Source organism: Schistocerca piceifrons, chromosome 5 (assembly GCF_021461385.2).
Source record: "Schistocerca piceifrons isolate TAMUIC-IGC-003096 chromosome 5, iqSchPice1.1, whole genome shotgun sequence".
NCBI classification, from domain to species: domain Eukaryota; kingdom Metazoa; phylum Arthropoda; class Insecta; order Orthoptera; family Acrididae; genus Schistocerca; species Schistocerca piceifrons.
In genome coordinates this window covers 540,580,230-540,601,252 of record NC_060142.1, presented here as the reverse complement: position 1 = coordinate 540,601,252, position 21,023 = coordinate 540,580,230, and the positions used below count along the sequence as shown (strand labels likewise).

The following is a 21,023-nucleotide window of genomic DNA, read 5'->3' as shown; positions in this document are numbered from 1 at the left end:
CAAAAAGGGCATTCCTGACCAAGAGAAGTCTATTGGTATTAAACATAGGCCTTAATTTGAGGAATAAATTTCTGAGAATGTACGTTTGGAGTACAGCATTGTATGGCGGTGAATCATTGACTATGGGCAAATCGAAACAAGAGAATCGAAGCTACAGAAGAATATTGAAAATTAGGTAAGGAATGAGGAGGTTCTCCGCAGAATTGGCGGGGAAAGGAATATATGGAAAACACTGACAAGAAGAAGGGACATGATGATAGAACGTCTGTTAAGACATTGGAGAATAACCTCTAAGGTACTGGATGGAGCTGTAGAGGGTAACAACTAAAGACGAAGGCAGAGATTGGAATACATCCAGCAAATAATTGGGGACGTAGGTTGCAAATGCTGCTCGAGTTAAAGAGGTGGCGCAGGAGAAGAATTCGTGGCAGGCCGCATCAAACTATAATCCGTTCATCATAAGAATAAACCTGATGTAAACACACAAACGCGATGATTGGTCAGAAGCCGTAGCACACATACACTGATGTCGTTACGCCCATGGAAGTAGGTCCTACTTATGTATTAGATATCTTATTACTAAGTTACGTTAAATAGAACTTTAAGATATTCAAATGTATTAACAGCCATCAATGTTTTTCATAATCACGCTTTAGCCACGTATTTTATATTTCAAAAATTGTATGCAGTCACAGCCTCTGCAGCGTTGTACTCTGATTGTCGCGCTGTTAATGTGCAGTATGAAAATGGCTGAGGCTGCTTTCTGTTTCGTAATGAAACACGCGCGTGCAACACAGTTAAAAAGTGCCGAGAAACAGGCTGTTCTTATCGTTTCTCATAAATTTATGGAGATCATCGATTTTGAAGTTTTCCTGGTGGTGTATACACAAATTAATTTTGAAAACCACATTGAAGTTATAGCGCAGTTGGTAGTGTAATGGACGGTAACTTTCACATGGGTATTCGCGCGTTGATTCAAATCCCTCCCGTATCACTTCTACATCTGCATCTACATCTACATCCATACTCCGCCAGCCACCTGACGGTGTGTGGCGGAGGGTACCCTGAGTACCTCTATCGGTTCTCCCTTCTATTCCAGTCTCGTATTGTACGTGGAAAGAAGGTTTGTCGGTATGCTTCTGTGTGGGCTCTAATCTCTCTGATTTTATCCTCATGGTCTCTTCGCGGGACATACGTAGGAGGGAGCAATATACTGCTTGGCTCTTCGGTGAAGGTGTGTTCTCGAAACTTTAACAAAAGCCCGTACCGAGCTACTGAGCGTCTCTCCTGCAGAGTCTTCCACTGGAGTATCATCTCCGTAACGCTTTCGCGATTACTAAATGATCCTGTAACGAAGCGCGCTGCTCTCCGTTCGATCTTCTCTATCTCTTCTATCAACCCTATCTGGTACGGATCTCACACTGCTGAGCAGTATTCAAGCAGTGGGCGAACAAGCGTACTGTAACCTACTTCCTTTGTTTTCGGATTGCATTTCCTTAGGACTCTTCCAATGAATCTCAGTTTGGCATCTGCTTTGCCGACGATCAACTTTATATGATCATTCCATTTTAAATCACTCCTAATGCGTACTCCCAGACAATTTATGGAATTAACTGCTTCCAGTTGCTGACCTGCTATTTTGTAGCTAAATGATAAGGGATCTATCTTTCTATGTATTCGCAGCACATTACACTTATCTACAGTGCGATTCAATTGCCATTCCCTGCACCATGCGTCAATTCGCTGCAGATCCTCCTGCATTTCAGTACAATTTTCCATTGTTACAACCTCTCGATACACCACAGCATCATCTGCAAAAAGCCTCAGTGAACTTCCGATGTCATCCACAAGGTCATTTATGTATATTGTGAATAGCAACGGTCCTGTGACACTCCCCTGCGGCACAGCTGAAATCACTCTTACTTCGGAAGACTTCTCTCCATTGAGAATGACATGCTGCGCTCTGTTATCTAGGAACTCTTCAATCCAATCTCACAATTGGTCTGATAGTCCATATGCTCTTACTTTGTTCATTAAACAACTGTGGGGAACTGTATCGAACGCCTTGCGGAAGTCAAGAAACACGGCATCTACCTGTGAACCCGTGTCTATGGCCCTCTGAGTCTCGTGGACGAATAGCGCGAGCTGGGTTTCACACGACCGTCTTTTTCGAAACCCATGCTGATTCCTACAGAGTAGATTTCTAGTCTCCAGAAAAGTCATTATACTCGAACATAATACGTGTTCCAAAATTCTACAACTGATCGACGTTAGAGATATAGGTCTATAGTTCTGCATATCTGTTCGACGTCCCTTATTGAAACGGGGATGATCTGTGCACTTTTCCAATCCTTTGGAACGCTACGCTCTTCTAGAGACCTACGGTACACCGCTGCAAGAAGGGGGGCAAGTTCCTTCGCGTACTCGGTGTAAAATCGAACTGGTATCCCATCAGGTCCAGCGGCCTTTCCTCTTTTGAGCGATTTTAATTGTTTCTCTATCCCTCTGTCGTCTATTTAGATTTCTACCATTTTGTCATCTGTGCGAAAATCTAGAGAAGGAACTACAGTGCAGTCTTCCTCTGTGAAACAGCTTTGGAAAAAGACATTTAGTATTTCGGCCTTTAGTTTGTCATCCTCTGTTTCAGTACCATTTTGCTCACAGAGTGTCTGGACATTTTGTTTTGATCCACCTACCGCTTTGACATAAGACCAAAATTTCTTAGGATTTTCTGCCAAGTCAGTACATAGAACTTTACTTTCGAATTCATTGAACGCCTCTCGCATAACCCTCCTCACACTACATTTCGCTTCGCGTAATTTTTGTTTATCTGCAAGGATTTGGCTATGTTTATGTTTGCTGTGAAGCTCCCTTTGCTTCCGCAGCAGTTTTCTAACTCGGTTGTTGTACCACGGTGGCTCTTTTCCATATCTTACGATCTTGCTTGGCACATACTCATCTAACGCATATTGTACGATGGTTTTGAACTTTGTCCACTGATCCTCAACACTATCTGTACTTGAAACAAAACTTTTGTGTTGAGCCGTCAGGTACTCTGAAATCTGCTTTTTGTTACTTTTGCTAAACAGAAAAATCTTCCTACCTTTTTTAATATTTCTATTTACTGCTGAAATCATCGATGCCGTAACCGCTTTGTGATCGCTGATTCCCTGTTCTGCGTTAACTGTTTCAAACAGTTCGGGTCTGTTCGTCACCAGAAGGTCTAATATGTTATCGCCACGAGTCGGTTCTCTGCTTAACTGCTCAAGGTAGTTTTCAGATAAAGCACTTAAAAAAATTTCAGTGGATTCTTTGTCTCTGCCACCCGCTATGAACGTTTGAGTCTCCCAGTCTATATCCGGCAAATTAAAATCCCCACCCAGAACTATAACATGGTGGGGATATCTACTCGAAATATTTTCCAAATTATCCTTCAGGTGCTCAGCCACAACAGCTGCTGAGCCAGGGGGCCTATAGAGACATCCAATTACCATGTCTGAGCCTGCTTTAACCGTAACCTTCACCCAAATCATTTCACATTTCGGATCTCCGTCAATTTCCTTCGATACTATTGCACTTCTTATCGCTATAAACACGCCTCCCCCTTCACTGTCCAGCCTGTCTCTGCGGTATACATTCCAATCTGAGTTTAGGATTTCATTACGTTTACGTCTGGTTTTAGCCAACTTTCTGTCCCTAGTACTGTATGGGCGTTGTGACCGTTTATTAATGAGAGCAGTTCTGGGACCTTTCTATAGACGCTCCTGCAGTTTACTATTAGCACATTAATATTGTTATTCCCTGTTGCAATTTGCCTACTCCTACCTTGCCGCGTCTCAGGAGGCGTCTTGTCGGGCCTAGGGAGGGAATTATCTAACCTAAAAAACCCCCATGTGCACTCCACACGTACTCCGCTACCCTTGTAGCCGCTTCCGGCGTGTAGTGCACGCCTGACCTATTCAGGGGGGACCCTACATTTCTCCACCCGATAGCGGAGGTCGAGAAATTTGCACCCCAGATCTCTGCAGAATCGTCTGAGCCTCTGGTTTAAGCCTTCCACTCGGCTCCAAACCAGAGGACCGCGATCGGTTCTGGGAATGATACTACAAATAGTTAGCTCTGATTTCACCCCGCGAGCGAGGCTTTCCGCCTTCACCAATTCCGCCAACCGCCTGTACGAACTGAGGATGACCTCTGAACCCAGACGGCAGGAGTCATTGGTGCCGACATGAGCAACAATTTGCAGTCGGGTGCACCCAGTGCTCTCTATCGCCGCCGGTAGGGCCTCCTCCACATCTCGGATGAGACCCCCCGGCAAGCAGACAGAGTGAACACTGGCCTTCTTCCCCGACCTTTCCGCTATTTCCCTAAGGGGCTTCATCTCCCGCCTAACGTTGGAGCTCCCAATAACTAATAAACCCCTCCCCCCGTGTGCCTGCTCGGACTTTGCTGAAGGAGCAGCCACATGTCCACTCACAGGCAGAGCGGGCGATGCCACACGGCCAGCCTCCACATTTACCCTCCGCCTCGTGCGCCGCGAACGCCGCTGAACCCGCCACTTCCCTTGGGGAGAGGGTGGCCCAACCGCGGCCGGTACCCGCTGAGATGTCGCGACAGCAGGGACAGTGGGTGAAGCATGTAACACCTGGGATGTACCTTACGACGCACCAGACCCCCCACTGCCGCTACACTCCGAGGCAGCAGCCTTAAGACGGCTGACCGCGGCCATCAACACGTTCAGCTGTTCGCGAACAGTGGCCAGCTCCTCCTGCGTCCGTACACAGCAGTCACACATCCTATCCATCCTAAGGAATCAATTTACTGAACAGAGTTAATCAACTTTTAACTAGACTGCTAATTCACTAAAGGCGGCTGATTATTGACTAAACTGCGATTGCTAGCCACTTCTTGTAGAAAACAATGAAAATAGCACTACCTGTCTCTGGACTGTATTGAAAACAAACACTAGCACTACTGGCACTATGGTTGACTAAAGGGACTCTCTCTGACTGTATTCAAAACAAACACGAAATCTATGGAACACTATTAATAGCACTCGACAATTAAAGCTTCCTAAAAGCAAAAACACACGGAAGAAGAAGTGACAAGTAAGAAAAATACAGTTAATACTTAAATTAAGGTAGCTCGCTGCACAGCAGACGTGAAGCAGACGGCGGTTAGGACGACACTGACATTTGAAATACCTACATCTCGTAATTATAAAACTCACCATCATTATTATGAATAATGCACATCTTCTTGTATCTAATTACATGTTGGATGCTAAATTCCTGTTTCCATTTCAAATACAAATTCTTAATTATCCATGTTGTATGAAAGTTGTTTAATCTAAGGAAACATAACAATTTAATTTTTGAGGCAAAAATGAAAAACCAAATCCTCTTTGTCTGGACTATGTCCATCGTCTTATACCAAAGAGGTAGATAAATATCGTAGAAATATGGAAAACAATCATTTTCACAGCATCGAGCACATCATGCAAATGCTACATTTTTACATTTGCTACTGTACCATTATAATATGAACCCAACAGAACTGCTCTGGAGCCAAGCTACTGGATTTGGCCCGAGAAGTAAACAGACTTAAACTGCCAGGCGTACTGGATCTAACGCACGCAACTTTTTCACACGTCACTGCCGAAAGCTGGCGGCATATAGAATGGCTCGTCATAAAAGAAGAGAAAATGCTGCGCCTGGTTGGCTTCATGGATTCTCTTGTTGATAGGCTCGTTATCAACGTAGCAGGTGACACTTCCAGAGCTGCAATGTATTTCTCGGATTCGGATAAGGAAGGAGCTAAGAGATTACCAGACGACTGACTGAAAATAATACCTTCAGTGGGTTCAATATTTAACTATTTGGTGAAATCCATGAATACTCTCTTACGTAACACACGGCTTATGCAGAAAAATTGCACTGAGGTTAAGTCAGGAATTTTCATCGTTCTTGTTTTTAGTCACAATAGTACGTTAGCTAAAACCGATAACGTGTTGCGGTTTTCGTCTAGTCGTCTAAGGAGCGTATTGTGGGAGATTTGCCGTGTATTATTTCATGCTGCTTAAAAATTAAATGATATTCGAAGCTGTATTGCTCCTCTGTTCGTCTCGTTTTTCGTGTGAACTGCGGCTGGCCACGCCATTGAGGGTAGCTATATGCTAACCTGCCAGTGCTAAGTTAAATGCGCCGGAAATGCGGTATCCCTTATTATCGCTAAGTCGATGTGCTCGTAACGCACTGCACAAAACGTACCATTATTATCGTACTTGACAGTACATGCGACAGATTTGCTGCAGTCCCACTTGAATATGAAATCCAATGAGGATCCAGCAAACGCTGAAGAATACACAGTGCAATGTTTACATCAGGTTTATTCTTATGATGAACGGATTATAGTCAGAAGACGGATGCAAACTAATAATAATATTACCCAGGCCTTTACCTCATCGTCTGAAGCACGGCCACGAACATCGTAGTGCCATGCTCTTCAGGGCGATTTGCAAGTATGCAGATGTCGATGTAAACGGTGTCTATAAAATATGTCATTACTTTCTACCTTCTTCGGAGGGATGTAGTTAATGCAGATTGCTTTCGTGTAGGGCTAATATTGTTCCAGATTCTTCCTTAAGCACATGTTGGTATTGCTTGCACAAGGGGGGCATTCTTCCCTCAACAGTAATACTGTAAAATACAGAAAAATTTGTACTTCTAATAATTAGAAACACTCATATGCACCAAAGGCGTCCCCTCTTTACTGGCCTCAGGAAGTGATAATTGTATTGTCTGTGATTCTGTACCAAGACCTTCCCCAAGAAACCTGCAGTCAGGGAACAAATTCAGTTCCAGATGCAGGAAAGTTTAGATATCTTAAAATAAAGACTATCTAGCAAGAATGAAACTCAGTTAAAGTGATCCTCTTCAGTTTTTTAAATTCTTTGCGTTGTTCACACTGTTAAAAAAACGTTAATAGTAAAGCTCTACAACCAAGCTTAAAACTAAAACCACACACTCAATGTTGATATCTGTTGCAAAGATTCTGGTAGTACGTGTCCTCCATGGAGTTGTAATAGTATTTTCTTGGTTACTTTAACGCTAATTATCGCTGACGAAGCCTACTTTATTGTAAGTAACCGGTGGTGTACAAAGACACTTTATTCTCGACTGCTGGCACAGAACCGTAGGCTTGACTCATGGGAGACCTTCTGCTGGCTCTAGTTTGACAAACTATATCATGAGTGACAATGTCCTGCTGTCGCATACGTGAAGGCTCCTTTAAAAGTTACTACACACGTAACTGCAGACTTGACAAGCACGAATGATCTAACGTTTTACGCCAAGTCTGCTTGAGCATGTAGACGATAAATTTGCGCAAATTCAGGCCTTGTAGATGTTTGGTGGTAGGTTTGACTCCTAGTAGATATTAAATAATCACGTAAAGCAAGGGTCGTTTTTATTACTTTGTCAATGTGCCCTAGTTCCAAATGTAGAGCGATCTGAAAAATCCTAAAGATAATTGTAAATATCCCAAAAACCTTCTCAAATGAAAAGCATCATCTCCTATGCCTACACAGTTTTCGTGACCTTTGGACGACTTCTGTCTCTCTGAAATGTTCAATGACACAAATGTCACCTAAAAAGTTCTGTATTCTAAAAAGCACGTCCATCCGGTATCCTGTCATTTATACTGAAATCGAAAACAATAAATCTATCATTTACGTCTACAATTACTAGTAGAAGCGTACTGCAACACGTGTGTAATTAAAATAAAATGAGCCACTAGCAGCTGGAGGAACTCATCATCATCATCATTAATCGATTTATCAGGGCCGAATGACGTGATCTCGTTTCTTCATTTATTTCTTAACTAACTGAACCTTCGAACAGACGTCTCCATCCACAGGGATCTTCAGTTCATCTACTTGCTGCTCTTCCTTGTGGCCTTCTGTTTTCAACTTCATCTTGCAAGTTGGTCTTTTCTAAACTATCCCCTTCTCTTCTCAAAATGTGTCCAAGTTACTGGAAGTAGCTTTGACTGACACGGGAAGATAAATTGTTGTGGTGCTACGTTATTCTACAACTGAAGCATTGGTTCTTCTTGCTGACCACGGTAAACGTAACATCTTCCTCCAAGACCACATCTCAATGACATCAATTCTGCTCTTGTCAATGGCTTTCATCGTCCAGGTCTCGCTGCCATATAAGCACACCGGGAACACCAATGACTTCACCAAGCGCGTCATCTGTCATTTTGGCTATTGCCCACTTCTGCCAAATCTTACTGAGCTTAACCATTGTAACTCGGCCAAGGACAATTCGTCGTTTGTTTTATATTATTTATCGCAATGCCCTTTTTCAATGATCAGAGAGCCTAGATAGGGCTATACACAATCATTCACTACCTTCAGATCCTTTAAGCAATTTGTAAGTGGATTTCAACTAAACCTTGTCAATCAATAGCCATTAGTTTGGTCGTTCTTTTTCATGCTTATACCTAGACCGAAATTGAAACTAATAATTCTTCACTCCGGAGAACACATTACTAAGTTCGCCCTCAATTCTTGCAATGGGAGAGGTATCATCAGCAAAGCGTAAACTGCTGATTTTCCTGCCGTCGATTGAATTTCTGCCATTCCAACAGTTCAATGTGGCATTATGAGATACTACGCATAGATGTTACAGACCTGATGTGACAGTGTATTGACTCCATTTGTCACATCGGAAACTCCTAGCATTCATCATCCATCTTTACGGTTGCAATATGACTGTTTTTAAGACCGTTTAGTAATGATGCTAGGAGTTTCGGAACGCAGACACATTGACCACAAGACACAGTCAAAGGACATTTCATAATATAGGAAACAAATGGAGGCACGGACACAGATTTTACGATCTTTTTCAGACATCTACCTCAAATTCATGATTGTTTCTCGAGTATCTTTACCTACCACAAAACCTGTCTGTTCCATAGAAATCGCAGAATACAGGAATTTCTTTAGGCGTTGATTAATTATGTGCAGGAGAACTTCGCTTGCATGCGATACTAATGCTGTAGTCCGATAACTGGAGCAGTTCCTAATTGACCGTTTTTTGTGATGAAGAATTAGAAAATATGCATCTCTTACATATTAAATGTAAAGCGCGCGTACGTTCCTCTCCCATCACAGTCAGCATTTCTATGGAAATATCATCTATAGCTGGGGCTTCGTTGTTTTTCAAATTCTTGATGACATTCTCTTGATGGACTCTCTATGTATATCTTCGCAAAATTTATAGCTATCTTAGATCAGTAATGTGAACGCATTGTGGTATGAACTGCACATATTTCAGGTACGTACTGATGCTTGTAGAAGCATACTTGAGCTATGTGGAGGCATGAAGGATTCGTGCATGCTTGTGCAAAACGCTTGCTCATGCCTGCTTGTCAAGCATGGAGTTACGTGAATAGCCACCTTAACGCATAGTAGTGCTGGAAGCAACTGTCCGGAAGAAGCTACTCTGTACGCAGTAGTACAATTTCCGAGTAAAAGACGAAAACGTTTCAACTAACACAGTGACACTTCTAAGTTTGTGGCGCCTTTTTCTGTTGTGTGAGGTCAACCAGTACTAATCGAGAGCTACTAGGCAATGGGCACTGCAACTGTAATTTTTCCCATGGAGAGAAATCACTATTCAATCAGCGGACACGGAATTTTGTGTTTCTTCGTGTGAACTTAAAATCGGAAATCAATGCCCCAATATGCACTATATATCAGAAGTTTGTGGCCTGCTCGACTTCACCCGCTCTTGGAGGCAACATTTCTGACAGGGGCATCCCCTTAAACGTACTTTTCTAGCCGGTTTCCATTCGTCTGTCCTTATGAAATAAACACTGAATTAATAGTTTATAACAGTAAAGAAAAATACAGTAAAATGTCTTCAAAGACCTAAAATGGCGCTGAAATGCTCTTTCATTGTATCTGTGTTTGTAGGAAGCAGATAAAACGGGAGAGCCGACATACATGTTTGTATAAAAAAATTCTATTTGGTAGTGTGATTATAGTGTAGTAAATGCCAAGAAGGGGACAGATGTCTCGCAAAATAAAAACAAAACTAAGAATTCGTAGCTTGAATGTTCCTTCGCTGCATATTTTTATAAAAAACTAATGTAAAAAATCACAAAAAGTTAGAAAGCTGTGTTTCTGATTTTAGATTCTTCTTAGATGGATATTCTTTGCTTTTTCAACAAAGCATCAAATAAACCTTATTTAACCGCGTTTTATAGCTACAGAAAGTAGTTCCGATACCGTTTAGGTAAATAAACGTCAGTTGCGGCTTTGTAATGGTAAAATGACAGTCGACGCTTTCAGAACAGGATAAAGTACGTTCTGGCGGTATAATTTCCGCAAGAAAAGTTTTTAACTTCATATCGGATTTTCCTGTTTACTAACTATTCCGCAGTCTATTGTTGTAACACGCACATTTCTAAATTTCGCACAGCAGTCAACGCATACTCCAACGCTAAAAGATAGGGAATGCGAGTGGTTTGCGATAGCAAGTGGTAATTTAAGACCGATTAAATATGCGCGAGATAGCACATATTCAAGCTGGACAATGTGGAAATCAAATAGGGGCGAAGGTATTCAAGTAGTTTTATTGCAAGTTATCTCACAAGCTTCGTACTTTAGTGATACAAATAATAATATTCTTTTTTCAGTTCTGGGAGGTAATTTCCGATGAACATGGCATAGATCCGACTGGAACGTACCATGGAGATTCTGATTTACAACTGGAGCGCATAAATGTGTACTACAACGAAGCAACAGGTAATTCACTGTAAATTATAGTTATTTGTGACACTTTACTTGTAGTATCTCTTATTAATTACTGAAAATTTTACCTCGATGAATATATGGCTATTTACGCAGATAACATACCTCATTTGAGATTACCATTGACTATCACTTTGGAATGAGACTGTTTCATTTCTTTCGTTGTTTCTACTTGCTTATAAATTTGTTCTGTGAACTGTGGGAAACAGTTGCTCTAAATATTTAAATAAATCGTGTTATCGAATTTTGAGCGTAACACATAACATGACTTTGGTGAGATTCAGGATCTGGGGTAAATTTATTTAGGTTTTATTCGACTGATTTTTGTGGAGGGAGATATATAATCCTTTGCGACAAAATTCATAGTTCGAAAAGCCATCAGAATATCTTGATTTAGAGTTTTAAAATTGTGGCAAGCTAAATTCATGGTATTTCTTTCCAAAGGCATTTCTTTCCACAGTACTGTAGAGAACATTGCATTTAATGGTCATTCCGGCTGTCTTCTGACATAAAATAAACATACATGTGATTAAGATCTCATACTTCAAATATAATTATACTTGACCGTTTCGGTTTTAGTTACTGACAGCTATGTTTCCAATTCTGAATACCAACAGACAATTTCTTTCTCATAGGAGGGAAATATGTGCCACGAGCCATTCTCGTGGACCTGGAGCCTGGTACTATGGACTCAGTCAGGTCTGGGCCGTTTGGACAACTGTTTCGCCCCGATAATTTCGTTTTTGGGCAGAGTGGAGCAGGCAACAATTGGGCGAAGGGACACTACACGGAAGGAGCTGAATTGATGGATTCGGTGCTTGACGTTGTGAGGAAAGAAGCAGAAAGTTGTGACTGTCTTCAGGGATTCCAGCTAACTCACTCGCTGGGCGGTGGAACTGGTTCTGGCATGGGAACGCTGCTGATATCGAAAATAAGGGAGGAGTACCCTGACCGCATTATGAACACCTTCAGTGTTGTGCCATCACCTAAGGTAAGGGCGGAAGTTGTATTAATGTAGACATGTACTGAGTTGAATACGCTGCAAGCAATGGAGATGTGTGTCAATTAAAGTTTGTGCCAGGCTTGGGGGCGTGCTCACGTAACCTAGTGGTTAAGACGATTGCTCGTAATAAGCAGGAATTCCCGGTTCGAGTCAGTCTGGCACAACCTTTCAGTTGTCACTAGATATCCTTTAACATGTATTGTTGTACCATTCAGTGATTGACGATATTATTTCACAGGTCTCTGACACAGTTGTTGAACCATATAATGCCACTCTCTCCGTCCATCAGCTAGTTGAGAACTCCGACGAGACATACTGCATCGACAATGAAGCCCTGTATGATATCTGCTTCCGCACGTTAAAACTCACTACTCCGACTTATGGAGATCTGAATCACCTAGTGTCTGCAGCAATGTCTGGAGTAACAACATGTCTCAGGTACGTGTTCTATTGAAGGAAATGAATGTCGTTAACGCCAACAGCAGTTGCCTAAATTGCAAGGCTTGTGTTGTGCTTAGGCCGTTCAAATGTAAATATGGACGTGCACATCAGTTTCGCTAGGAAAGGGGACTTAGAATTTTTGAGCTTCTTGTTGGGGTCATGTACTGTTGTCAAACATTTTACGATCATTGCATTTTCATATACAGATGGTTTTTTTTCGTTTTTAACACTGAGAATATTTATAGTGGTGTACTAAGCACTTTCAATACAATCATACTCAAACACAATTCTTCCAGCAATTCTACGTCTGTGGCCTGACACTACATGTAAACATAAAAGCAAATACTTCATGTGTTTTTATTTGGCCACTTTTAATTTCATTACTGTATTTACTCGAATACCTATCAAAATACCATTTCTTGTGAGAAGTCTAGTTTGGTGTGTTGGTTAAAGATGAGTGCCAATGTGCTACCGGTAGGTAAAATTGTATCTGAATGCGTTCATTAACATCCTTCTTTTGCTTTTGGAGCATCCACCACACTTTTTTCCGGGTTCCATAAAGGTCTCGTTCCGTACATTTTGTATATCGTTCCTGATAATAACTCTTTTATTTTTCAAAGATCTGAGTTCGCCCGATTACAAATGATCTTACACTCGCTGTAATCCTCTCGACTTTGACTGCCTTTGCATTTTAAGAATGCTTTCTTCTTGTGAACAGCCAATTCCGAAACATCTTGGCGAAACCATGCTGCTCTGTTCGTGGTAATGCCTCCTGCCAGATTTACTCTAGTATATTCTGTCTAAAAGTAGCTCGCCTAGCTACTGCATCTTGTTCTTTTAGACAATGATTGAAATTAAAGTCGAACAAACTCAAATAGCTTCACAGCTTGGATTTTTCAACTAAATAGGTTTGGTGACCAGGAACATCGTCGTTCGTTTAAGTGGAGTCGGTTGTCAACGTAATGACGGAATTTTTGTAGTTTCAGAACAGTTACCAATAGTATATATGCCAATAAGAGATTATTGTTGTGTTCAGCCACTTTTTCGCATTTACTTTCGTTCCCGATAGTGTGCAGCATTGTGTGGGCCTAGCATAAGAAATACGCAGAAGCATACAGGTAGTAATTTTTCCCTGGTGTCTTTTTCTAGTGGAACGGGAAAGGGAGCTGTACTATGTAGAAGTTAGCAATCAAGATGCAGTGTCGTTTGGTAGGTCTGGTAAATCAGAGAATTTTGTCAAATGCTGTTGTTGACAAGCGTAATTCTTGTACCTATTGCAAATAAACCTTGCGTTAGGACTTCAGGAATGTAACTGTTGATAGCTGTCTAAAGTGGTTACTTAATCTCATTCTAGGTTTGGGTTAATCAGTTTTTCAGTTTAAGGCTTAGGCTGTAAGACTGATCAAAACAGTTTAAAATGCATGGGGTTCTACAGAAATACTTTCAGATTAATGAGTTTCTATGTGGCAGTATAAGCTACAAGGATGAAAGATGCTCTCTGACTGTCAAGTTAAGATCACTACAACGGAGGTCTTTGACAAAACACATAACATTGTGACGTAGGATTGTCGAAAGTGCGCAAGATAATCGGAACAATAGACATCTCAAATGAACGAGGACACAGTATCCTGTACAAAAACTGTGTGTGACTGGTGTCAGGTTTGCCAATTGTGGACCCAGAACGCATCCAGAAATAGTCTTTCGACAGCGCTGTTTAGTCACAATCGACAGGAATTTTTGTGTCGTTTCGGAACCGTGAGCGAAACTTGCATCCGTTATTGTACATCAGTCAAGACTACACTTATGTTCAGAGAAACAGAACACCTTGAACGAATAGAGAATGGACTTTCGTATTCACAAGTTATGTACATTAATACATTCTGCAGAAATGATTGTCACATCGATTCAGCATGTGTCCTATTGCCTAGTAGGCACGAGGTCCGCCATGGGCCCTGATAGCTTGTTCCACGCATGACAGCATCGATATGCATAAAGGCGTGAACGGCTTCCTGTGGTATAGCCATCCACGCTGCATTCTCCTGGTTCCAAAGTTCATCTGTGGTGACTGGCATTGGGTCACAGCACTGCACCCGTCGTTTCACCACATCCCACACATTGTAATTTGTAGTTGTACTCAATAGCACCCCACATCACAAGGCCTTGAGGTGGCACTGCATGTCTCATGTGAATGCAGTCACTGTGATGCCGCTCCCCCTGTCTGTGGCTAACCAAAATGCGCCCATCGTTTACAAACAAACACATCTACATCTACGTGATTACTCTGCTATTCACAATAAAGTGCCTGGCGGAGGGTTCTCTACCGTTCCACTCTCGAACGGCACGCGGTAGAACAGAGCACTTAAATTTTTCTGTGCGAGCCCTGATTTCTCTTATTTTATCGTGATGATCATTTCTCCCTATGTAGGTGGGTGCCAACAGAATATTTTCGAAATCGGAGGAGAAATCTGGTGATTGAAATTTCATGAGAAGATCCCGTCGCAACGAAAAACGCCTTTGTTTTAATGATTGCCACTCCAATTAACATATCATGTCTGTGACACTATTTCCCCTATTTCGCGATAGTACAAAACGAGCTGCCCTTGTTTGTACTTTTTCGATGTCATCCGTCAGTCCCATCTGATGCGGATCCCACACCGCACAGCAATACTCCAGAACAGGGCGGACAAGCGTGGCTCTGGCTCTGAGCACTATGGGACTCAACTTCTGAGGTCATTAGCCCCGTAGAACTTAGAAATACTTAAACCTAACCAACCTAAGGACATCACACACATCCATGCCCGAGGCAGGATTCGAACCTGCGACCGTAGCGGGCTCGCGGTTCCTGACTGTAGCGCCTAGAAACGCACGGCCACTCCGGCCGGCCGACAAGGGTGGTGTAAGCAGTCTCTTCAGTAGACCTGTTGCACCCTGTAAGTGTTCTGCCAATGAATCGCGGTCTTTGGTTTGCTCTACCCACACTATTATCTATGTGATCGTTCCAATTCGTTGCAATTCATCCGAAAACACTATCTGATGCCATTCCTGTTCCCAGTGACGTCGTTCCATACACTACTGCGGTCTAGCATGTTTCTGCACATTAGTCAAATATAGGCGGTGAAGTGGACGACGTGCACATAACCCATGCTGTAATAAACGGCGACGGACTGTCATCCCTGATAGTATACGGTGTGTCCCACTGTTGCGCCAGAGCCGAGGTGGACACTGAGCTGGCCTGCAATGCCATTCGGATGAGGTGTCGACCTTCTCGGGTGGTGGTCTGGTGATCCAACCTGACCCATCTCGCCGTGTTCTAACGCCTTCTGTGAACATTCTGCACACTCCCGCTTTCACTGTCAAAATACTTCATCCCACACAAGCAGCATTTCCCAGTATGGATGCATCACATTCTCTCATGCCAATAACATGCCCTCTTCCAAACTCACTGATTTGACAGTACGGATCGTGAGGCATCCTGCACGTCTGCTCAAGTCACATTGATCCATTATCCTCGGCTCATAGCGACGACAGCCGCAGGCACTTAACCGGCAGCTGGTGTTGTGCCGCAGTATCGATGTTGACCTCGAACTCGCTCTTTAGATGGCACCGTGTGTAGCACAGTCTAACATTAGACTGTGGTGTGTAGATAGTGAACTATATACCTCTGAAAGTAAATCGAAAAATGAAGTAGAAAAGTGTACAAAATGCCCTAATTTTGCTATATATTGTGATGATAAGTGTATTTCATGCTTCTTTGTATCAAAAGTTACTGAAAACATTGAGGGGTGAAGCAAATAGAAAAGCGAATTACTCGTGTGATGCAAGCACGCCTTCACATGAGCACAACTGCCATGTAGCTTCTGAAAAATTTAAACGCGGAACTATGCTCCAGAAAAAGAGAACAAATAAAGGTATGGTGTGTTTTAATTGTAAGACTGTTTATCGTCTCAGAAATGTGAATGCTAATCTAAGTCAGAAAATCTGGTTCTGCTCGAAATGTGAAAGCAAAGAATTAGGCCTACAGCTAAACGAATGCAGATCCAGTACCGAAATTATTTCAGTGCTACTTCAGGAAATACGCACTTAAAACAAAAAGTAATACGGCATGAAGCATTTAGTGCACCGGAAGAACTCGACACCGATAAAACTTAAAGTAAATCGAATGAAAACGAAAATGTTTGTGCAAATCTTTGCAAAAAGTGTTCCATAAAGACAAATGGTGTCATATGTGTGTGCTACAAAAGCACGTTTCATTATCGATATGGCAAACTAGACGTACAAGTGTGAATTGTGCAGACTCGATAAGAATAGCAGTCCAGATCTCTCCGAGATATCTGATATAAAAATCGCAAATAAGTGCTCGCCAGCCATACAAGTGAAAAACAGTTCTAAGGATTATAGTATTTAAAGTGACGAAAACCTTTCATCACAATTTATAGGCGAAGACACATATAATTGGCGTACAACACACATTCATATAAGTGGTGCTAAGGTGAATAACAGCTCTGGAGATAATCAGTCCTATCAACACGCAACTACTCCCCAACACCATCACCCACTATCTCAGAGTTCCAAGGAAGAAGAGTCAATAAGAAAACTGATGTTTATTGCCGACAGCCATGGGCGCGAATCACATCTCATATACTAAATGAGACATCTACAACGATTGCTGCTACGGGATTCATCAAACCAGGTCCAGGTTGAGTAAACATACACACACGACAGAAGTCGGTAAGTTATCCACAAATGATTACGTTGTGCTTGTTGGAGGATCTAACGATATCTTTAAAAACGAAACATCAAATGCCTGTCAAGGGCTAAAAGAATGTTTGAGTGACTTAACTCATACTAATGTTGTTCTCTACATCCCACATCTTCATGATCTCCCCCAATGAATCATGAAATAAATGCAACTAATGACAATATGAATCAATTGCTAAATACTTCAAAAACGTTACTATAGTGAATATAAACAATACTGGCCGCCGATTTCACACTGCTCATGGACTACATCTAAACGGCCTGGGAAAACTACTTGTAGCAAATAAAGTACTGAGTGTAACAGGAAATAAGCCTCAAGAGATAATCACATGGTCAGTATTGTTAGACAAACATTGGCAATCTGTTTCTAAGGCTTTTTTAGGCCAAATGTTAAGACTGGTGATAATCTGAGGTGTAATAATTTGCCAAACAGTCCGAGTTTATGGGGAAATGCTAAGCTATCGAAGTGTAGCTACGAACCAAGAAATAACGGTAGCAGTAAACTCTGTGTGTTCCACTAAAACATCAATGGTCTCAGAAACAAACTGGAGCTTCTAAATCTCGACATTATTGATGCTGAATCTGTAGACTATGCACAAGTAATATGTCTTACAGATCACCATATGACAAATGGAACTGAAATACCTCAAATTGATGGATGCTCATTAGCAGCCAGCTATTGTAGAACTATAAAGGAGAAAGGAGGGACTGCAAACTATGTTAAAACTAATGTAAAATATAAATCCCTAGACACAAGTACTTACAGTGCAGATTCGCACTTTGAGGACTGTGGAACCGAAATTACTACAAATAATAAGTCGTTTATAATTTTGGCAGTTTTTATGGCCCATGTAGGGAAAACATGTACCTTTTTAAACCAAATGGAACAACTTCTGAACCAATTATATTCAAATCACAAGGATTTAAATATCATGGGTGATTTTAAAGTTAAGTTCTTAACTACAAATAACAGCAGAAGAGAACTAGAACACCTGATGGAATCATTTAACCTAATTTCTGTAGTTAACTTTCCCACTAGAGTAAGTAGTACTTGTAAGAGCCTAATCGATAATATATTCCTGGGCAGATACAGAAGTCTAATTCTCAGTGGTCTGTCAGATCGTGATGGTAAGCTGCTTACAGTAAATGATGTCAAACTCTGTGATAAACCTAAACACTCTTTTAAAACTGTCAGGCCAGTCAATAATGATAACTTAGAAATCTTTAACCTTCTCTAACAGCATATCGACTGGACCCCTGTATTTATGGAGAGGAATATTAATGAAAAATTTAAACTGTTCTCTAATGAGTTTGTGCCATTATTTGAAACTGTAGTTCCAAAAATAGTCTTGAGAAACAATTCCAGGCCGCAAAATGGAAACCCTGGGTTACTTAAGGGATCAGAACTTCCTGCAGAACAAAAAGAAATTTATATGAATCCCTAAGGCTATCTAATGATCCCATCAAAAAGGATGACTATAGATTGTTGCACTGTAATATTTTAAAAAGAGTAAAAAAATCCAAAACTATGTACATAACATCTGAAATTGATAACTCTAACAGCAAATCAAAAACCATCTGGCAAGGTATAAAAAGAGAGAGTGGTAAAAAAATAGAGTGCATGACATACATAGAATTAATTCAGGATGGAAATATTGTAAAAAAATACTGAGGAAGTTGTTAATATCTTCAATAAACATTTTTAACAGCTGCAGAAAAGATTGGCTGTGAAGGCTCAGTGGTTGATGCGATAGCCCTTCTGCACAAAGCTAACAATGCCAGAGTTTGCCAGATGCAGATAACCCCCATAACTATTAGTGAGTTCAATGAGACAATCAGAGAGATGCAGTCAAAAAACTCTTGTTGGGTTGATATATTTCAACTAAGATAGTGGGGTTGATATATTTCAACTAAGATACTCAAGCTCTGCCATGGCTATATAAATGCACCCTTGTGTCACATTTTTAATGAATCCCTAAAACAAGGTATTGTTCCACTTAGATTAAAATATGCCTGTGTGAAACCACTTTTCAAGAAAGGTGAAAAAACTGATGTATAACAAACTACCACTCAATATCGCTGCTAACAAATTTTTCAAAGGCCCTCGATAAACTGGTATACAGGAAAATTTTTAATCACCTGAACACCCATAACATTCTCGGTCAATGTCAGTTTGGTTTCCGGCAAGGCCTATCAATTGATGATGTTATTTTCTCTTTCACCAATCAAACTCTCGGATCTCTTGACAGAAAATTGGCGCCAGTTGGAATCCTATGTGACCTATCCAAAGCTTTTGTCTGTGTCAACCACGAAATTCTGTTAAATAAAGCAGACTACTATGAGTTAAGTGGAATAATGTTGACATGGATTAAATCTTACCTTACAGATAGGAAACAAAGGGTAATAATTACTGACAGTAATGGAATCCCAGCTTTATCCAAGTGGGGCATAGTCAACACTGGAGTGCCTCAAGGCTCGGTATTGGGACCCTTACTGTTTCTTATCTTTTTAAATAACCTCCCACACTGCACCACATCAGTGAGCAAGTTCACCCTATTCGCTCACGATACTTCTCTTCTAGTTGACAAAGCACGAGGGAACAACTGGGAAACATCTGCAAACAATACATTTGATAGCATCCTGAAATGGTTTAACTGTAATGGACTCTCTCTAAATATAAAAAAAACTCATTATGCACAGTTTCACATGGCACATAAAGAACCAGGACAACAAATTAAGCAAGTCGACTCAGCTAAGTTCCTGGTTTAACTGTAATGTACTCTCTCTAAATATTAAAAAAACTCATTATGCACAGTTTCACATGGCACATAAAGAACCAGGACAACAAATTAAGCAAGTCGACTCAGCTAAGTTCCTGGTTGTGTACACAGACTGCAAGCTAAATTGGTCCAACCATATCCTAGATCTAGAAAAAAGGCTGCATTCTGCAACATTTGCCTCACGCATAACTGCATCAACTGCATATAAGGAGGCCATAAGAGCTGCTTATTTCGGATATTTCCATGCACTTTTGGCTTACAGAATCATCTTTTGGGGGATTCAGCCCTTGGCAAAAAACGTTTTTATTACTCAGAAGAGAGCTATACATATCACGAGTGGTGTGCAAGCAAGGCACTCATGCAGGAATCTGTTTAGGAAATTACAGGTATTTTCAATGATATCTCAGTACGTATACTCCCTTTTATGTTTAATTAATAAAAACCACTCTCTCTTCAAAACCAATAGTGAATATCACGGTCAAAACACAAAGTCAAAAGAGGAGTTTCATAGTAACCAGTCAAACTAAACCTTGTACAGAAAGGAGTAAATTATACAGGCATCAAAATTTACAATGCTCTACCCAGTGTCATGAAAAGTCTTGCTCCTGAAACATCAAAATTCAAGAGCAATCTGAAGGAATATATACTACAAAAGTCATTCTATTCAATTAATGAATTGTTTAGTACATAGGAGCAAGTTTTTATTATACAACCGAGTTACCCACGCAATGTAAGCATAAATGAAACTGTTTATAGCTGTAATGTTATATTGTTGCTGAAATACTTTGATATTGTTAATCTGAATGTGTACATATAAGTGTTAATTCTGATGTATGTGATATGTTTGTATTTCTCCTAGTGTCCCATGCTGTTACAATGAGTTTTGTCATGAATTAACATTATTGTGTGCTGCTGTATTGTTAACATCGTAAAAATATTGGCTTGTTCCATATCATTGCAACTCCATTGTTATCAGGATCAATGGAACTCGCAATAAAATGCATAAAATATAAATAAATTCAAATGCTAATAATTTCTGCTGAACATACTAATGTACACATCTTGTGGTACAAACGTCCTGTCTCTAGCCGTTCAAGGTGTTCTGTTTCTTCTGAACATGAATGTATGAACTAGGACCAGTGTAATTTTACTGTAGAATGCGAAAACCAATTTATCAGCTAATAAGCAGATGGACAATGTTCTTTTTTTAGGTTCT

General features: G+C 40.9%; 1 protein-coding gene across 1 annotated transcript in view; it reads left to right on the top strand.

The window, feature by feature from the left end:
- Positions 1 to 10,575: 10,575 nt before the first annotated feature.
- LOC124798178 (tubulin beta chain) overlaps positions 10,576 to 21,023 on the top strand; it is a 75,987-nt gene continuing 65,539 nt past the window's right edge. The window contains exons 1-4 of the mRNA XM_047261464.1: positions 10,576 to 10,632; positions 10,711 to 10,819; positions 11,461 to 11,816; positions 12,067 to 12,266. Coding sequence (XP_047117420.1) covers positions 10,576 to 10,632; positions 10,711 to 10,819; positions 11,461 to 11,816; positions 12,067 to 12,266 — 722 coding nt within the window. The remainder of the gene's footprint in view (positions 10,633 to 10,710; positions 10,820 to 11,460; positions 11,817 to 12,066; positions 12,267 to 21,023) is intronic.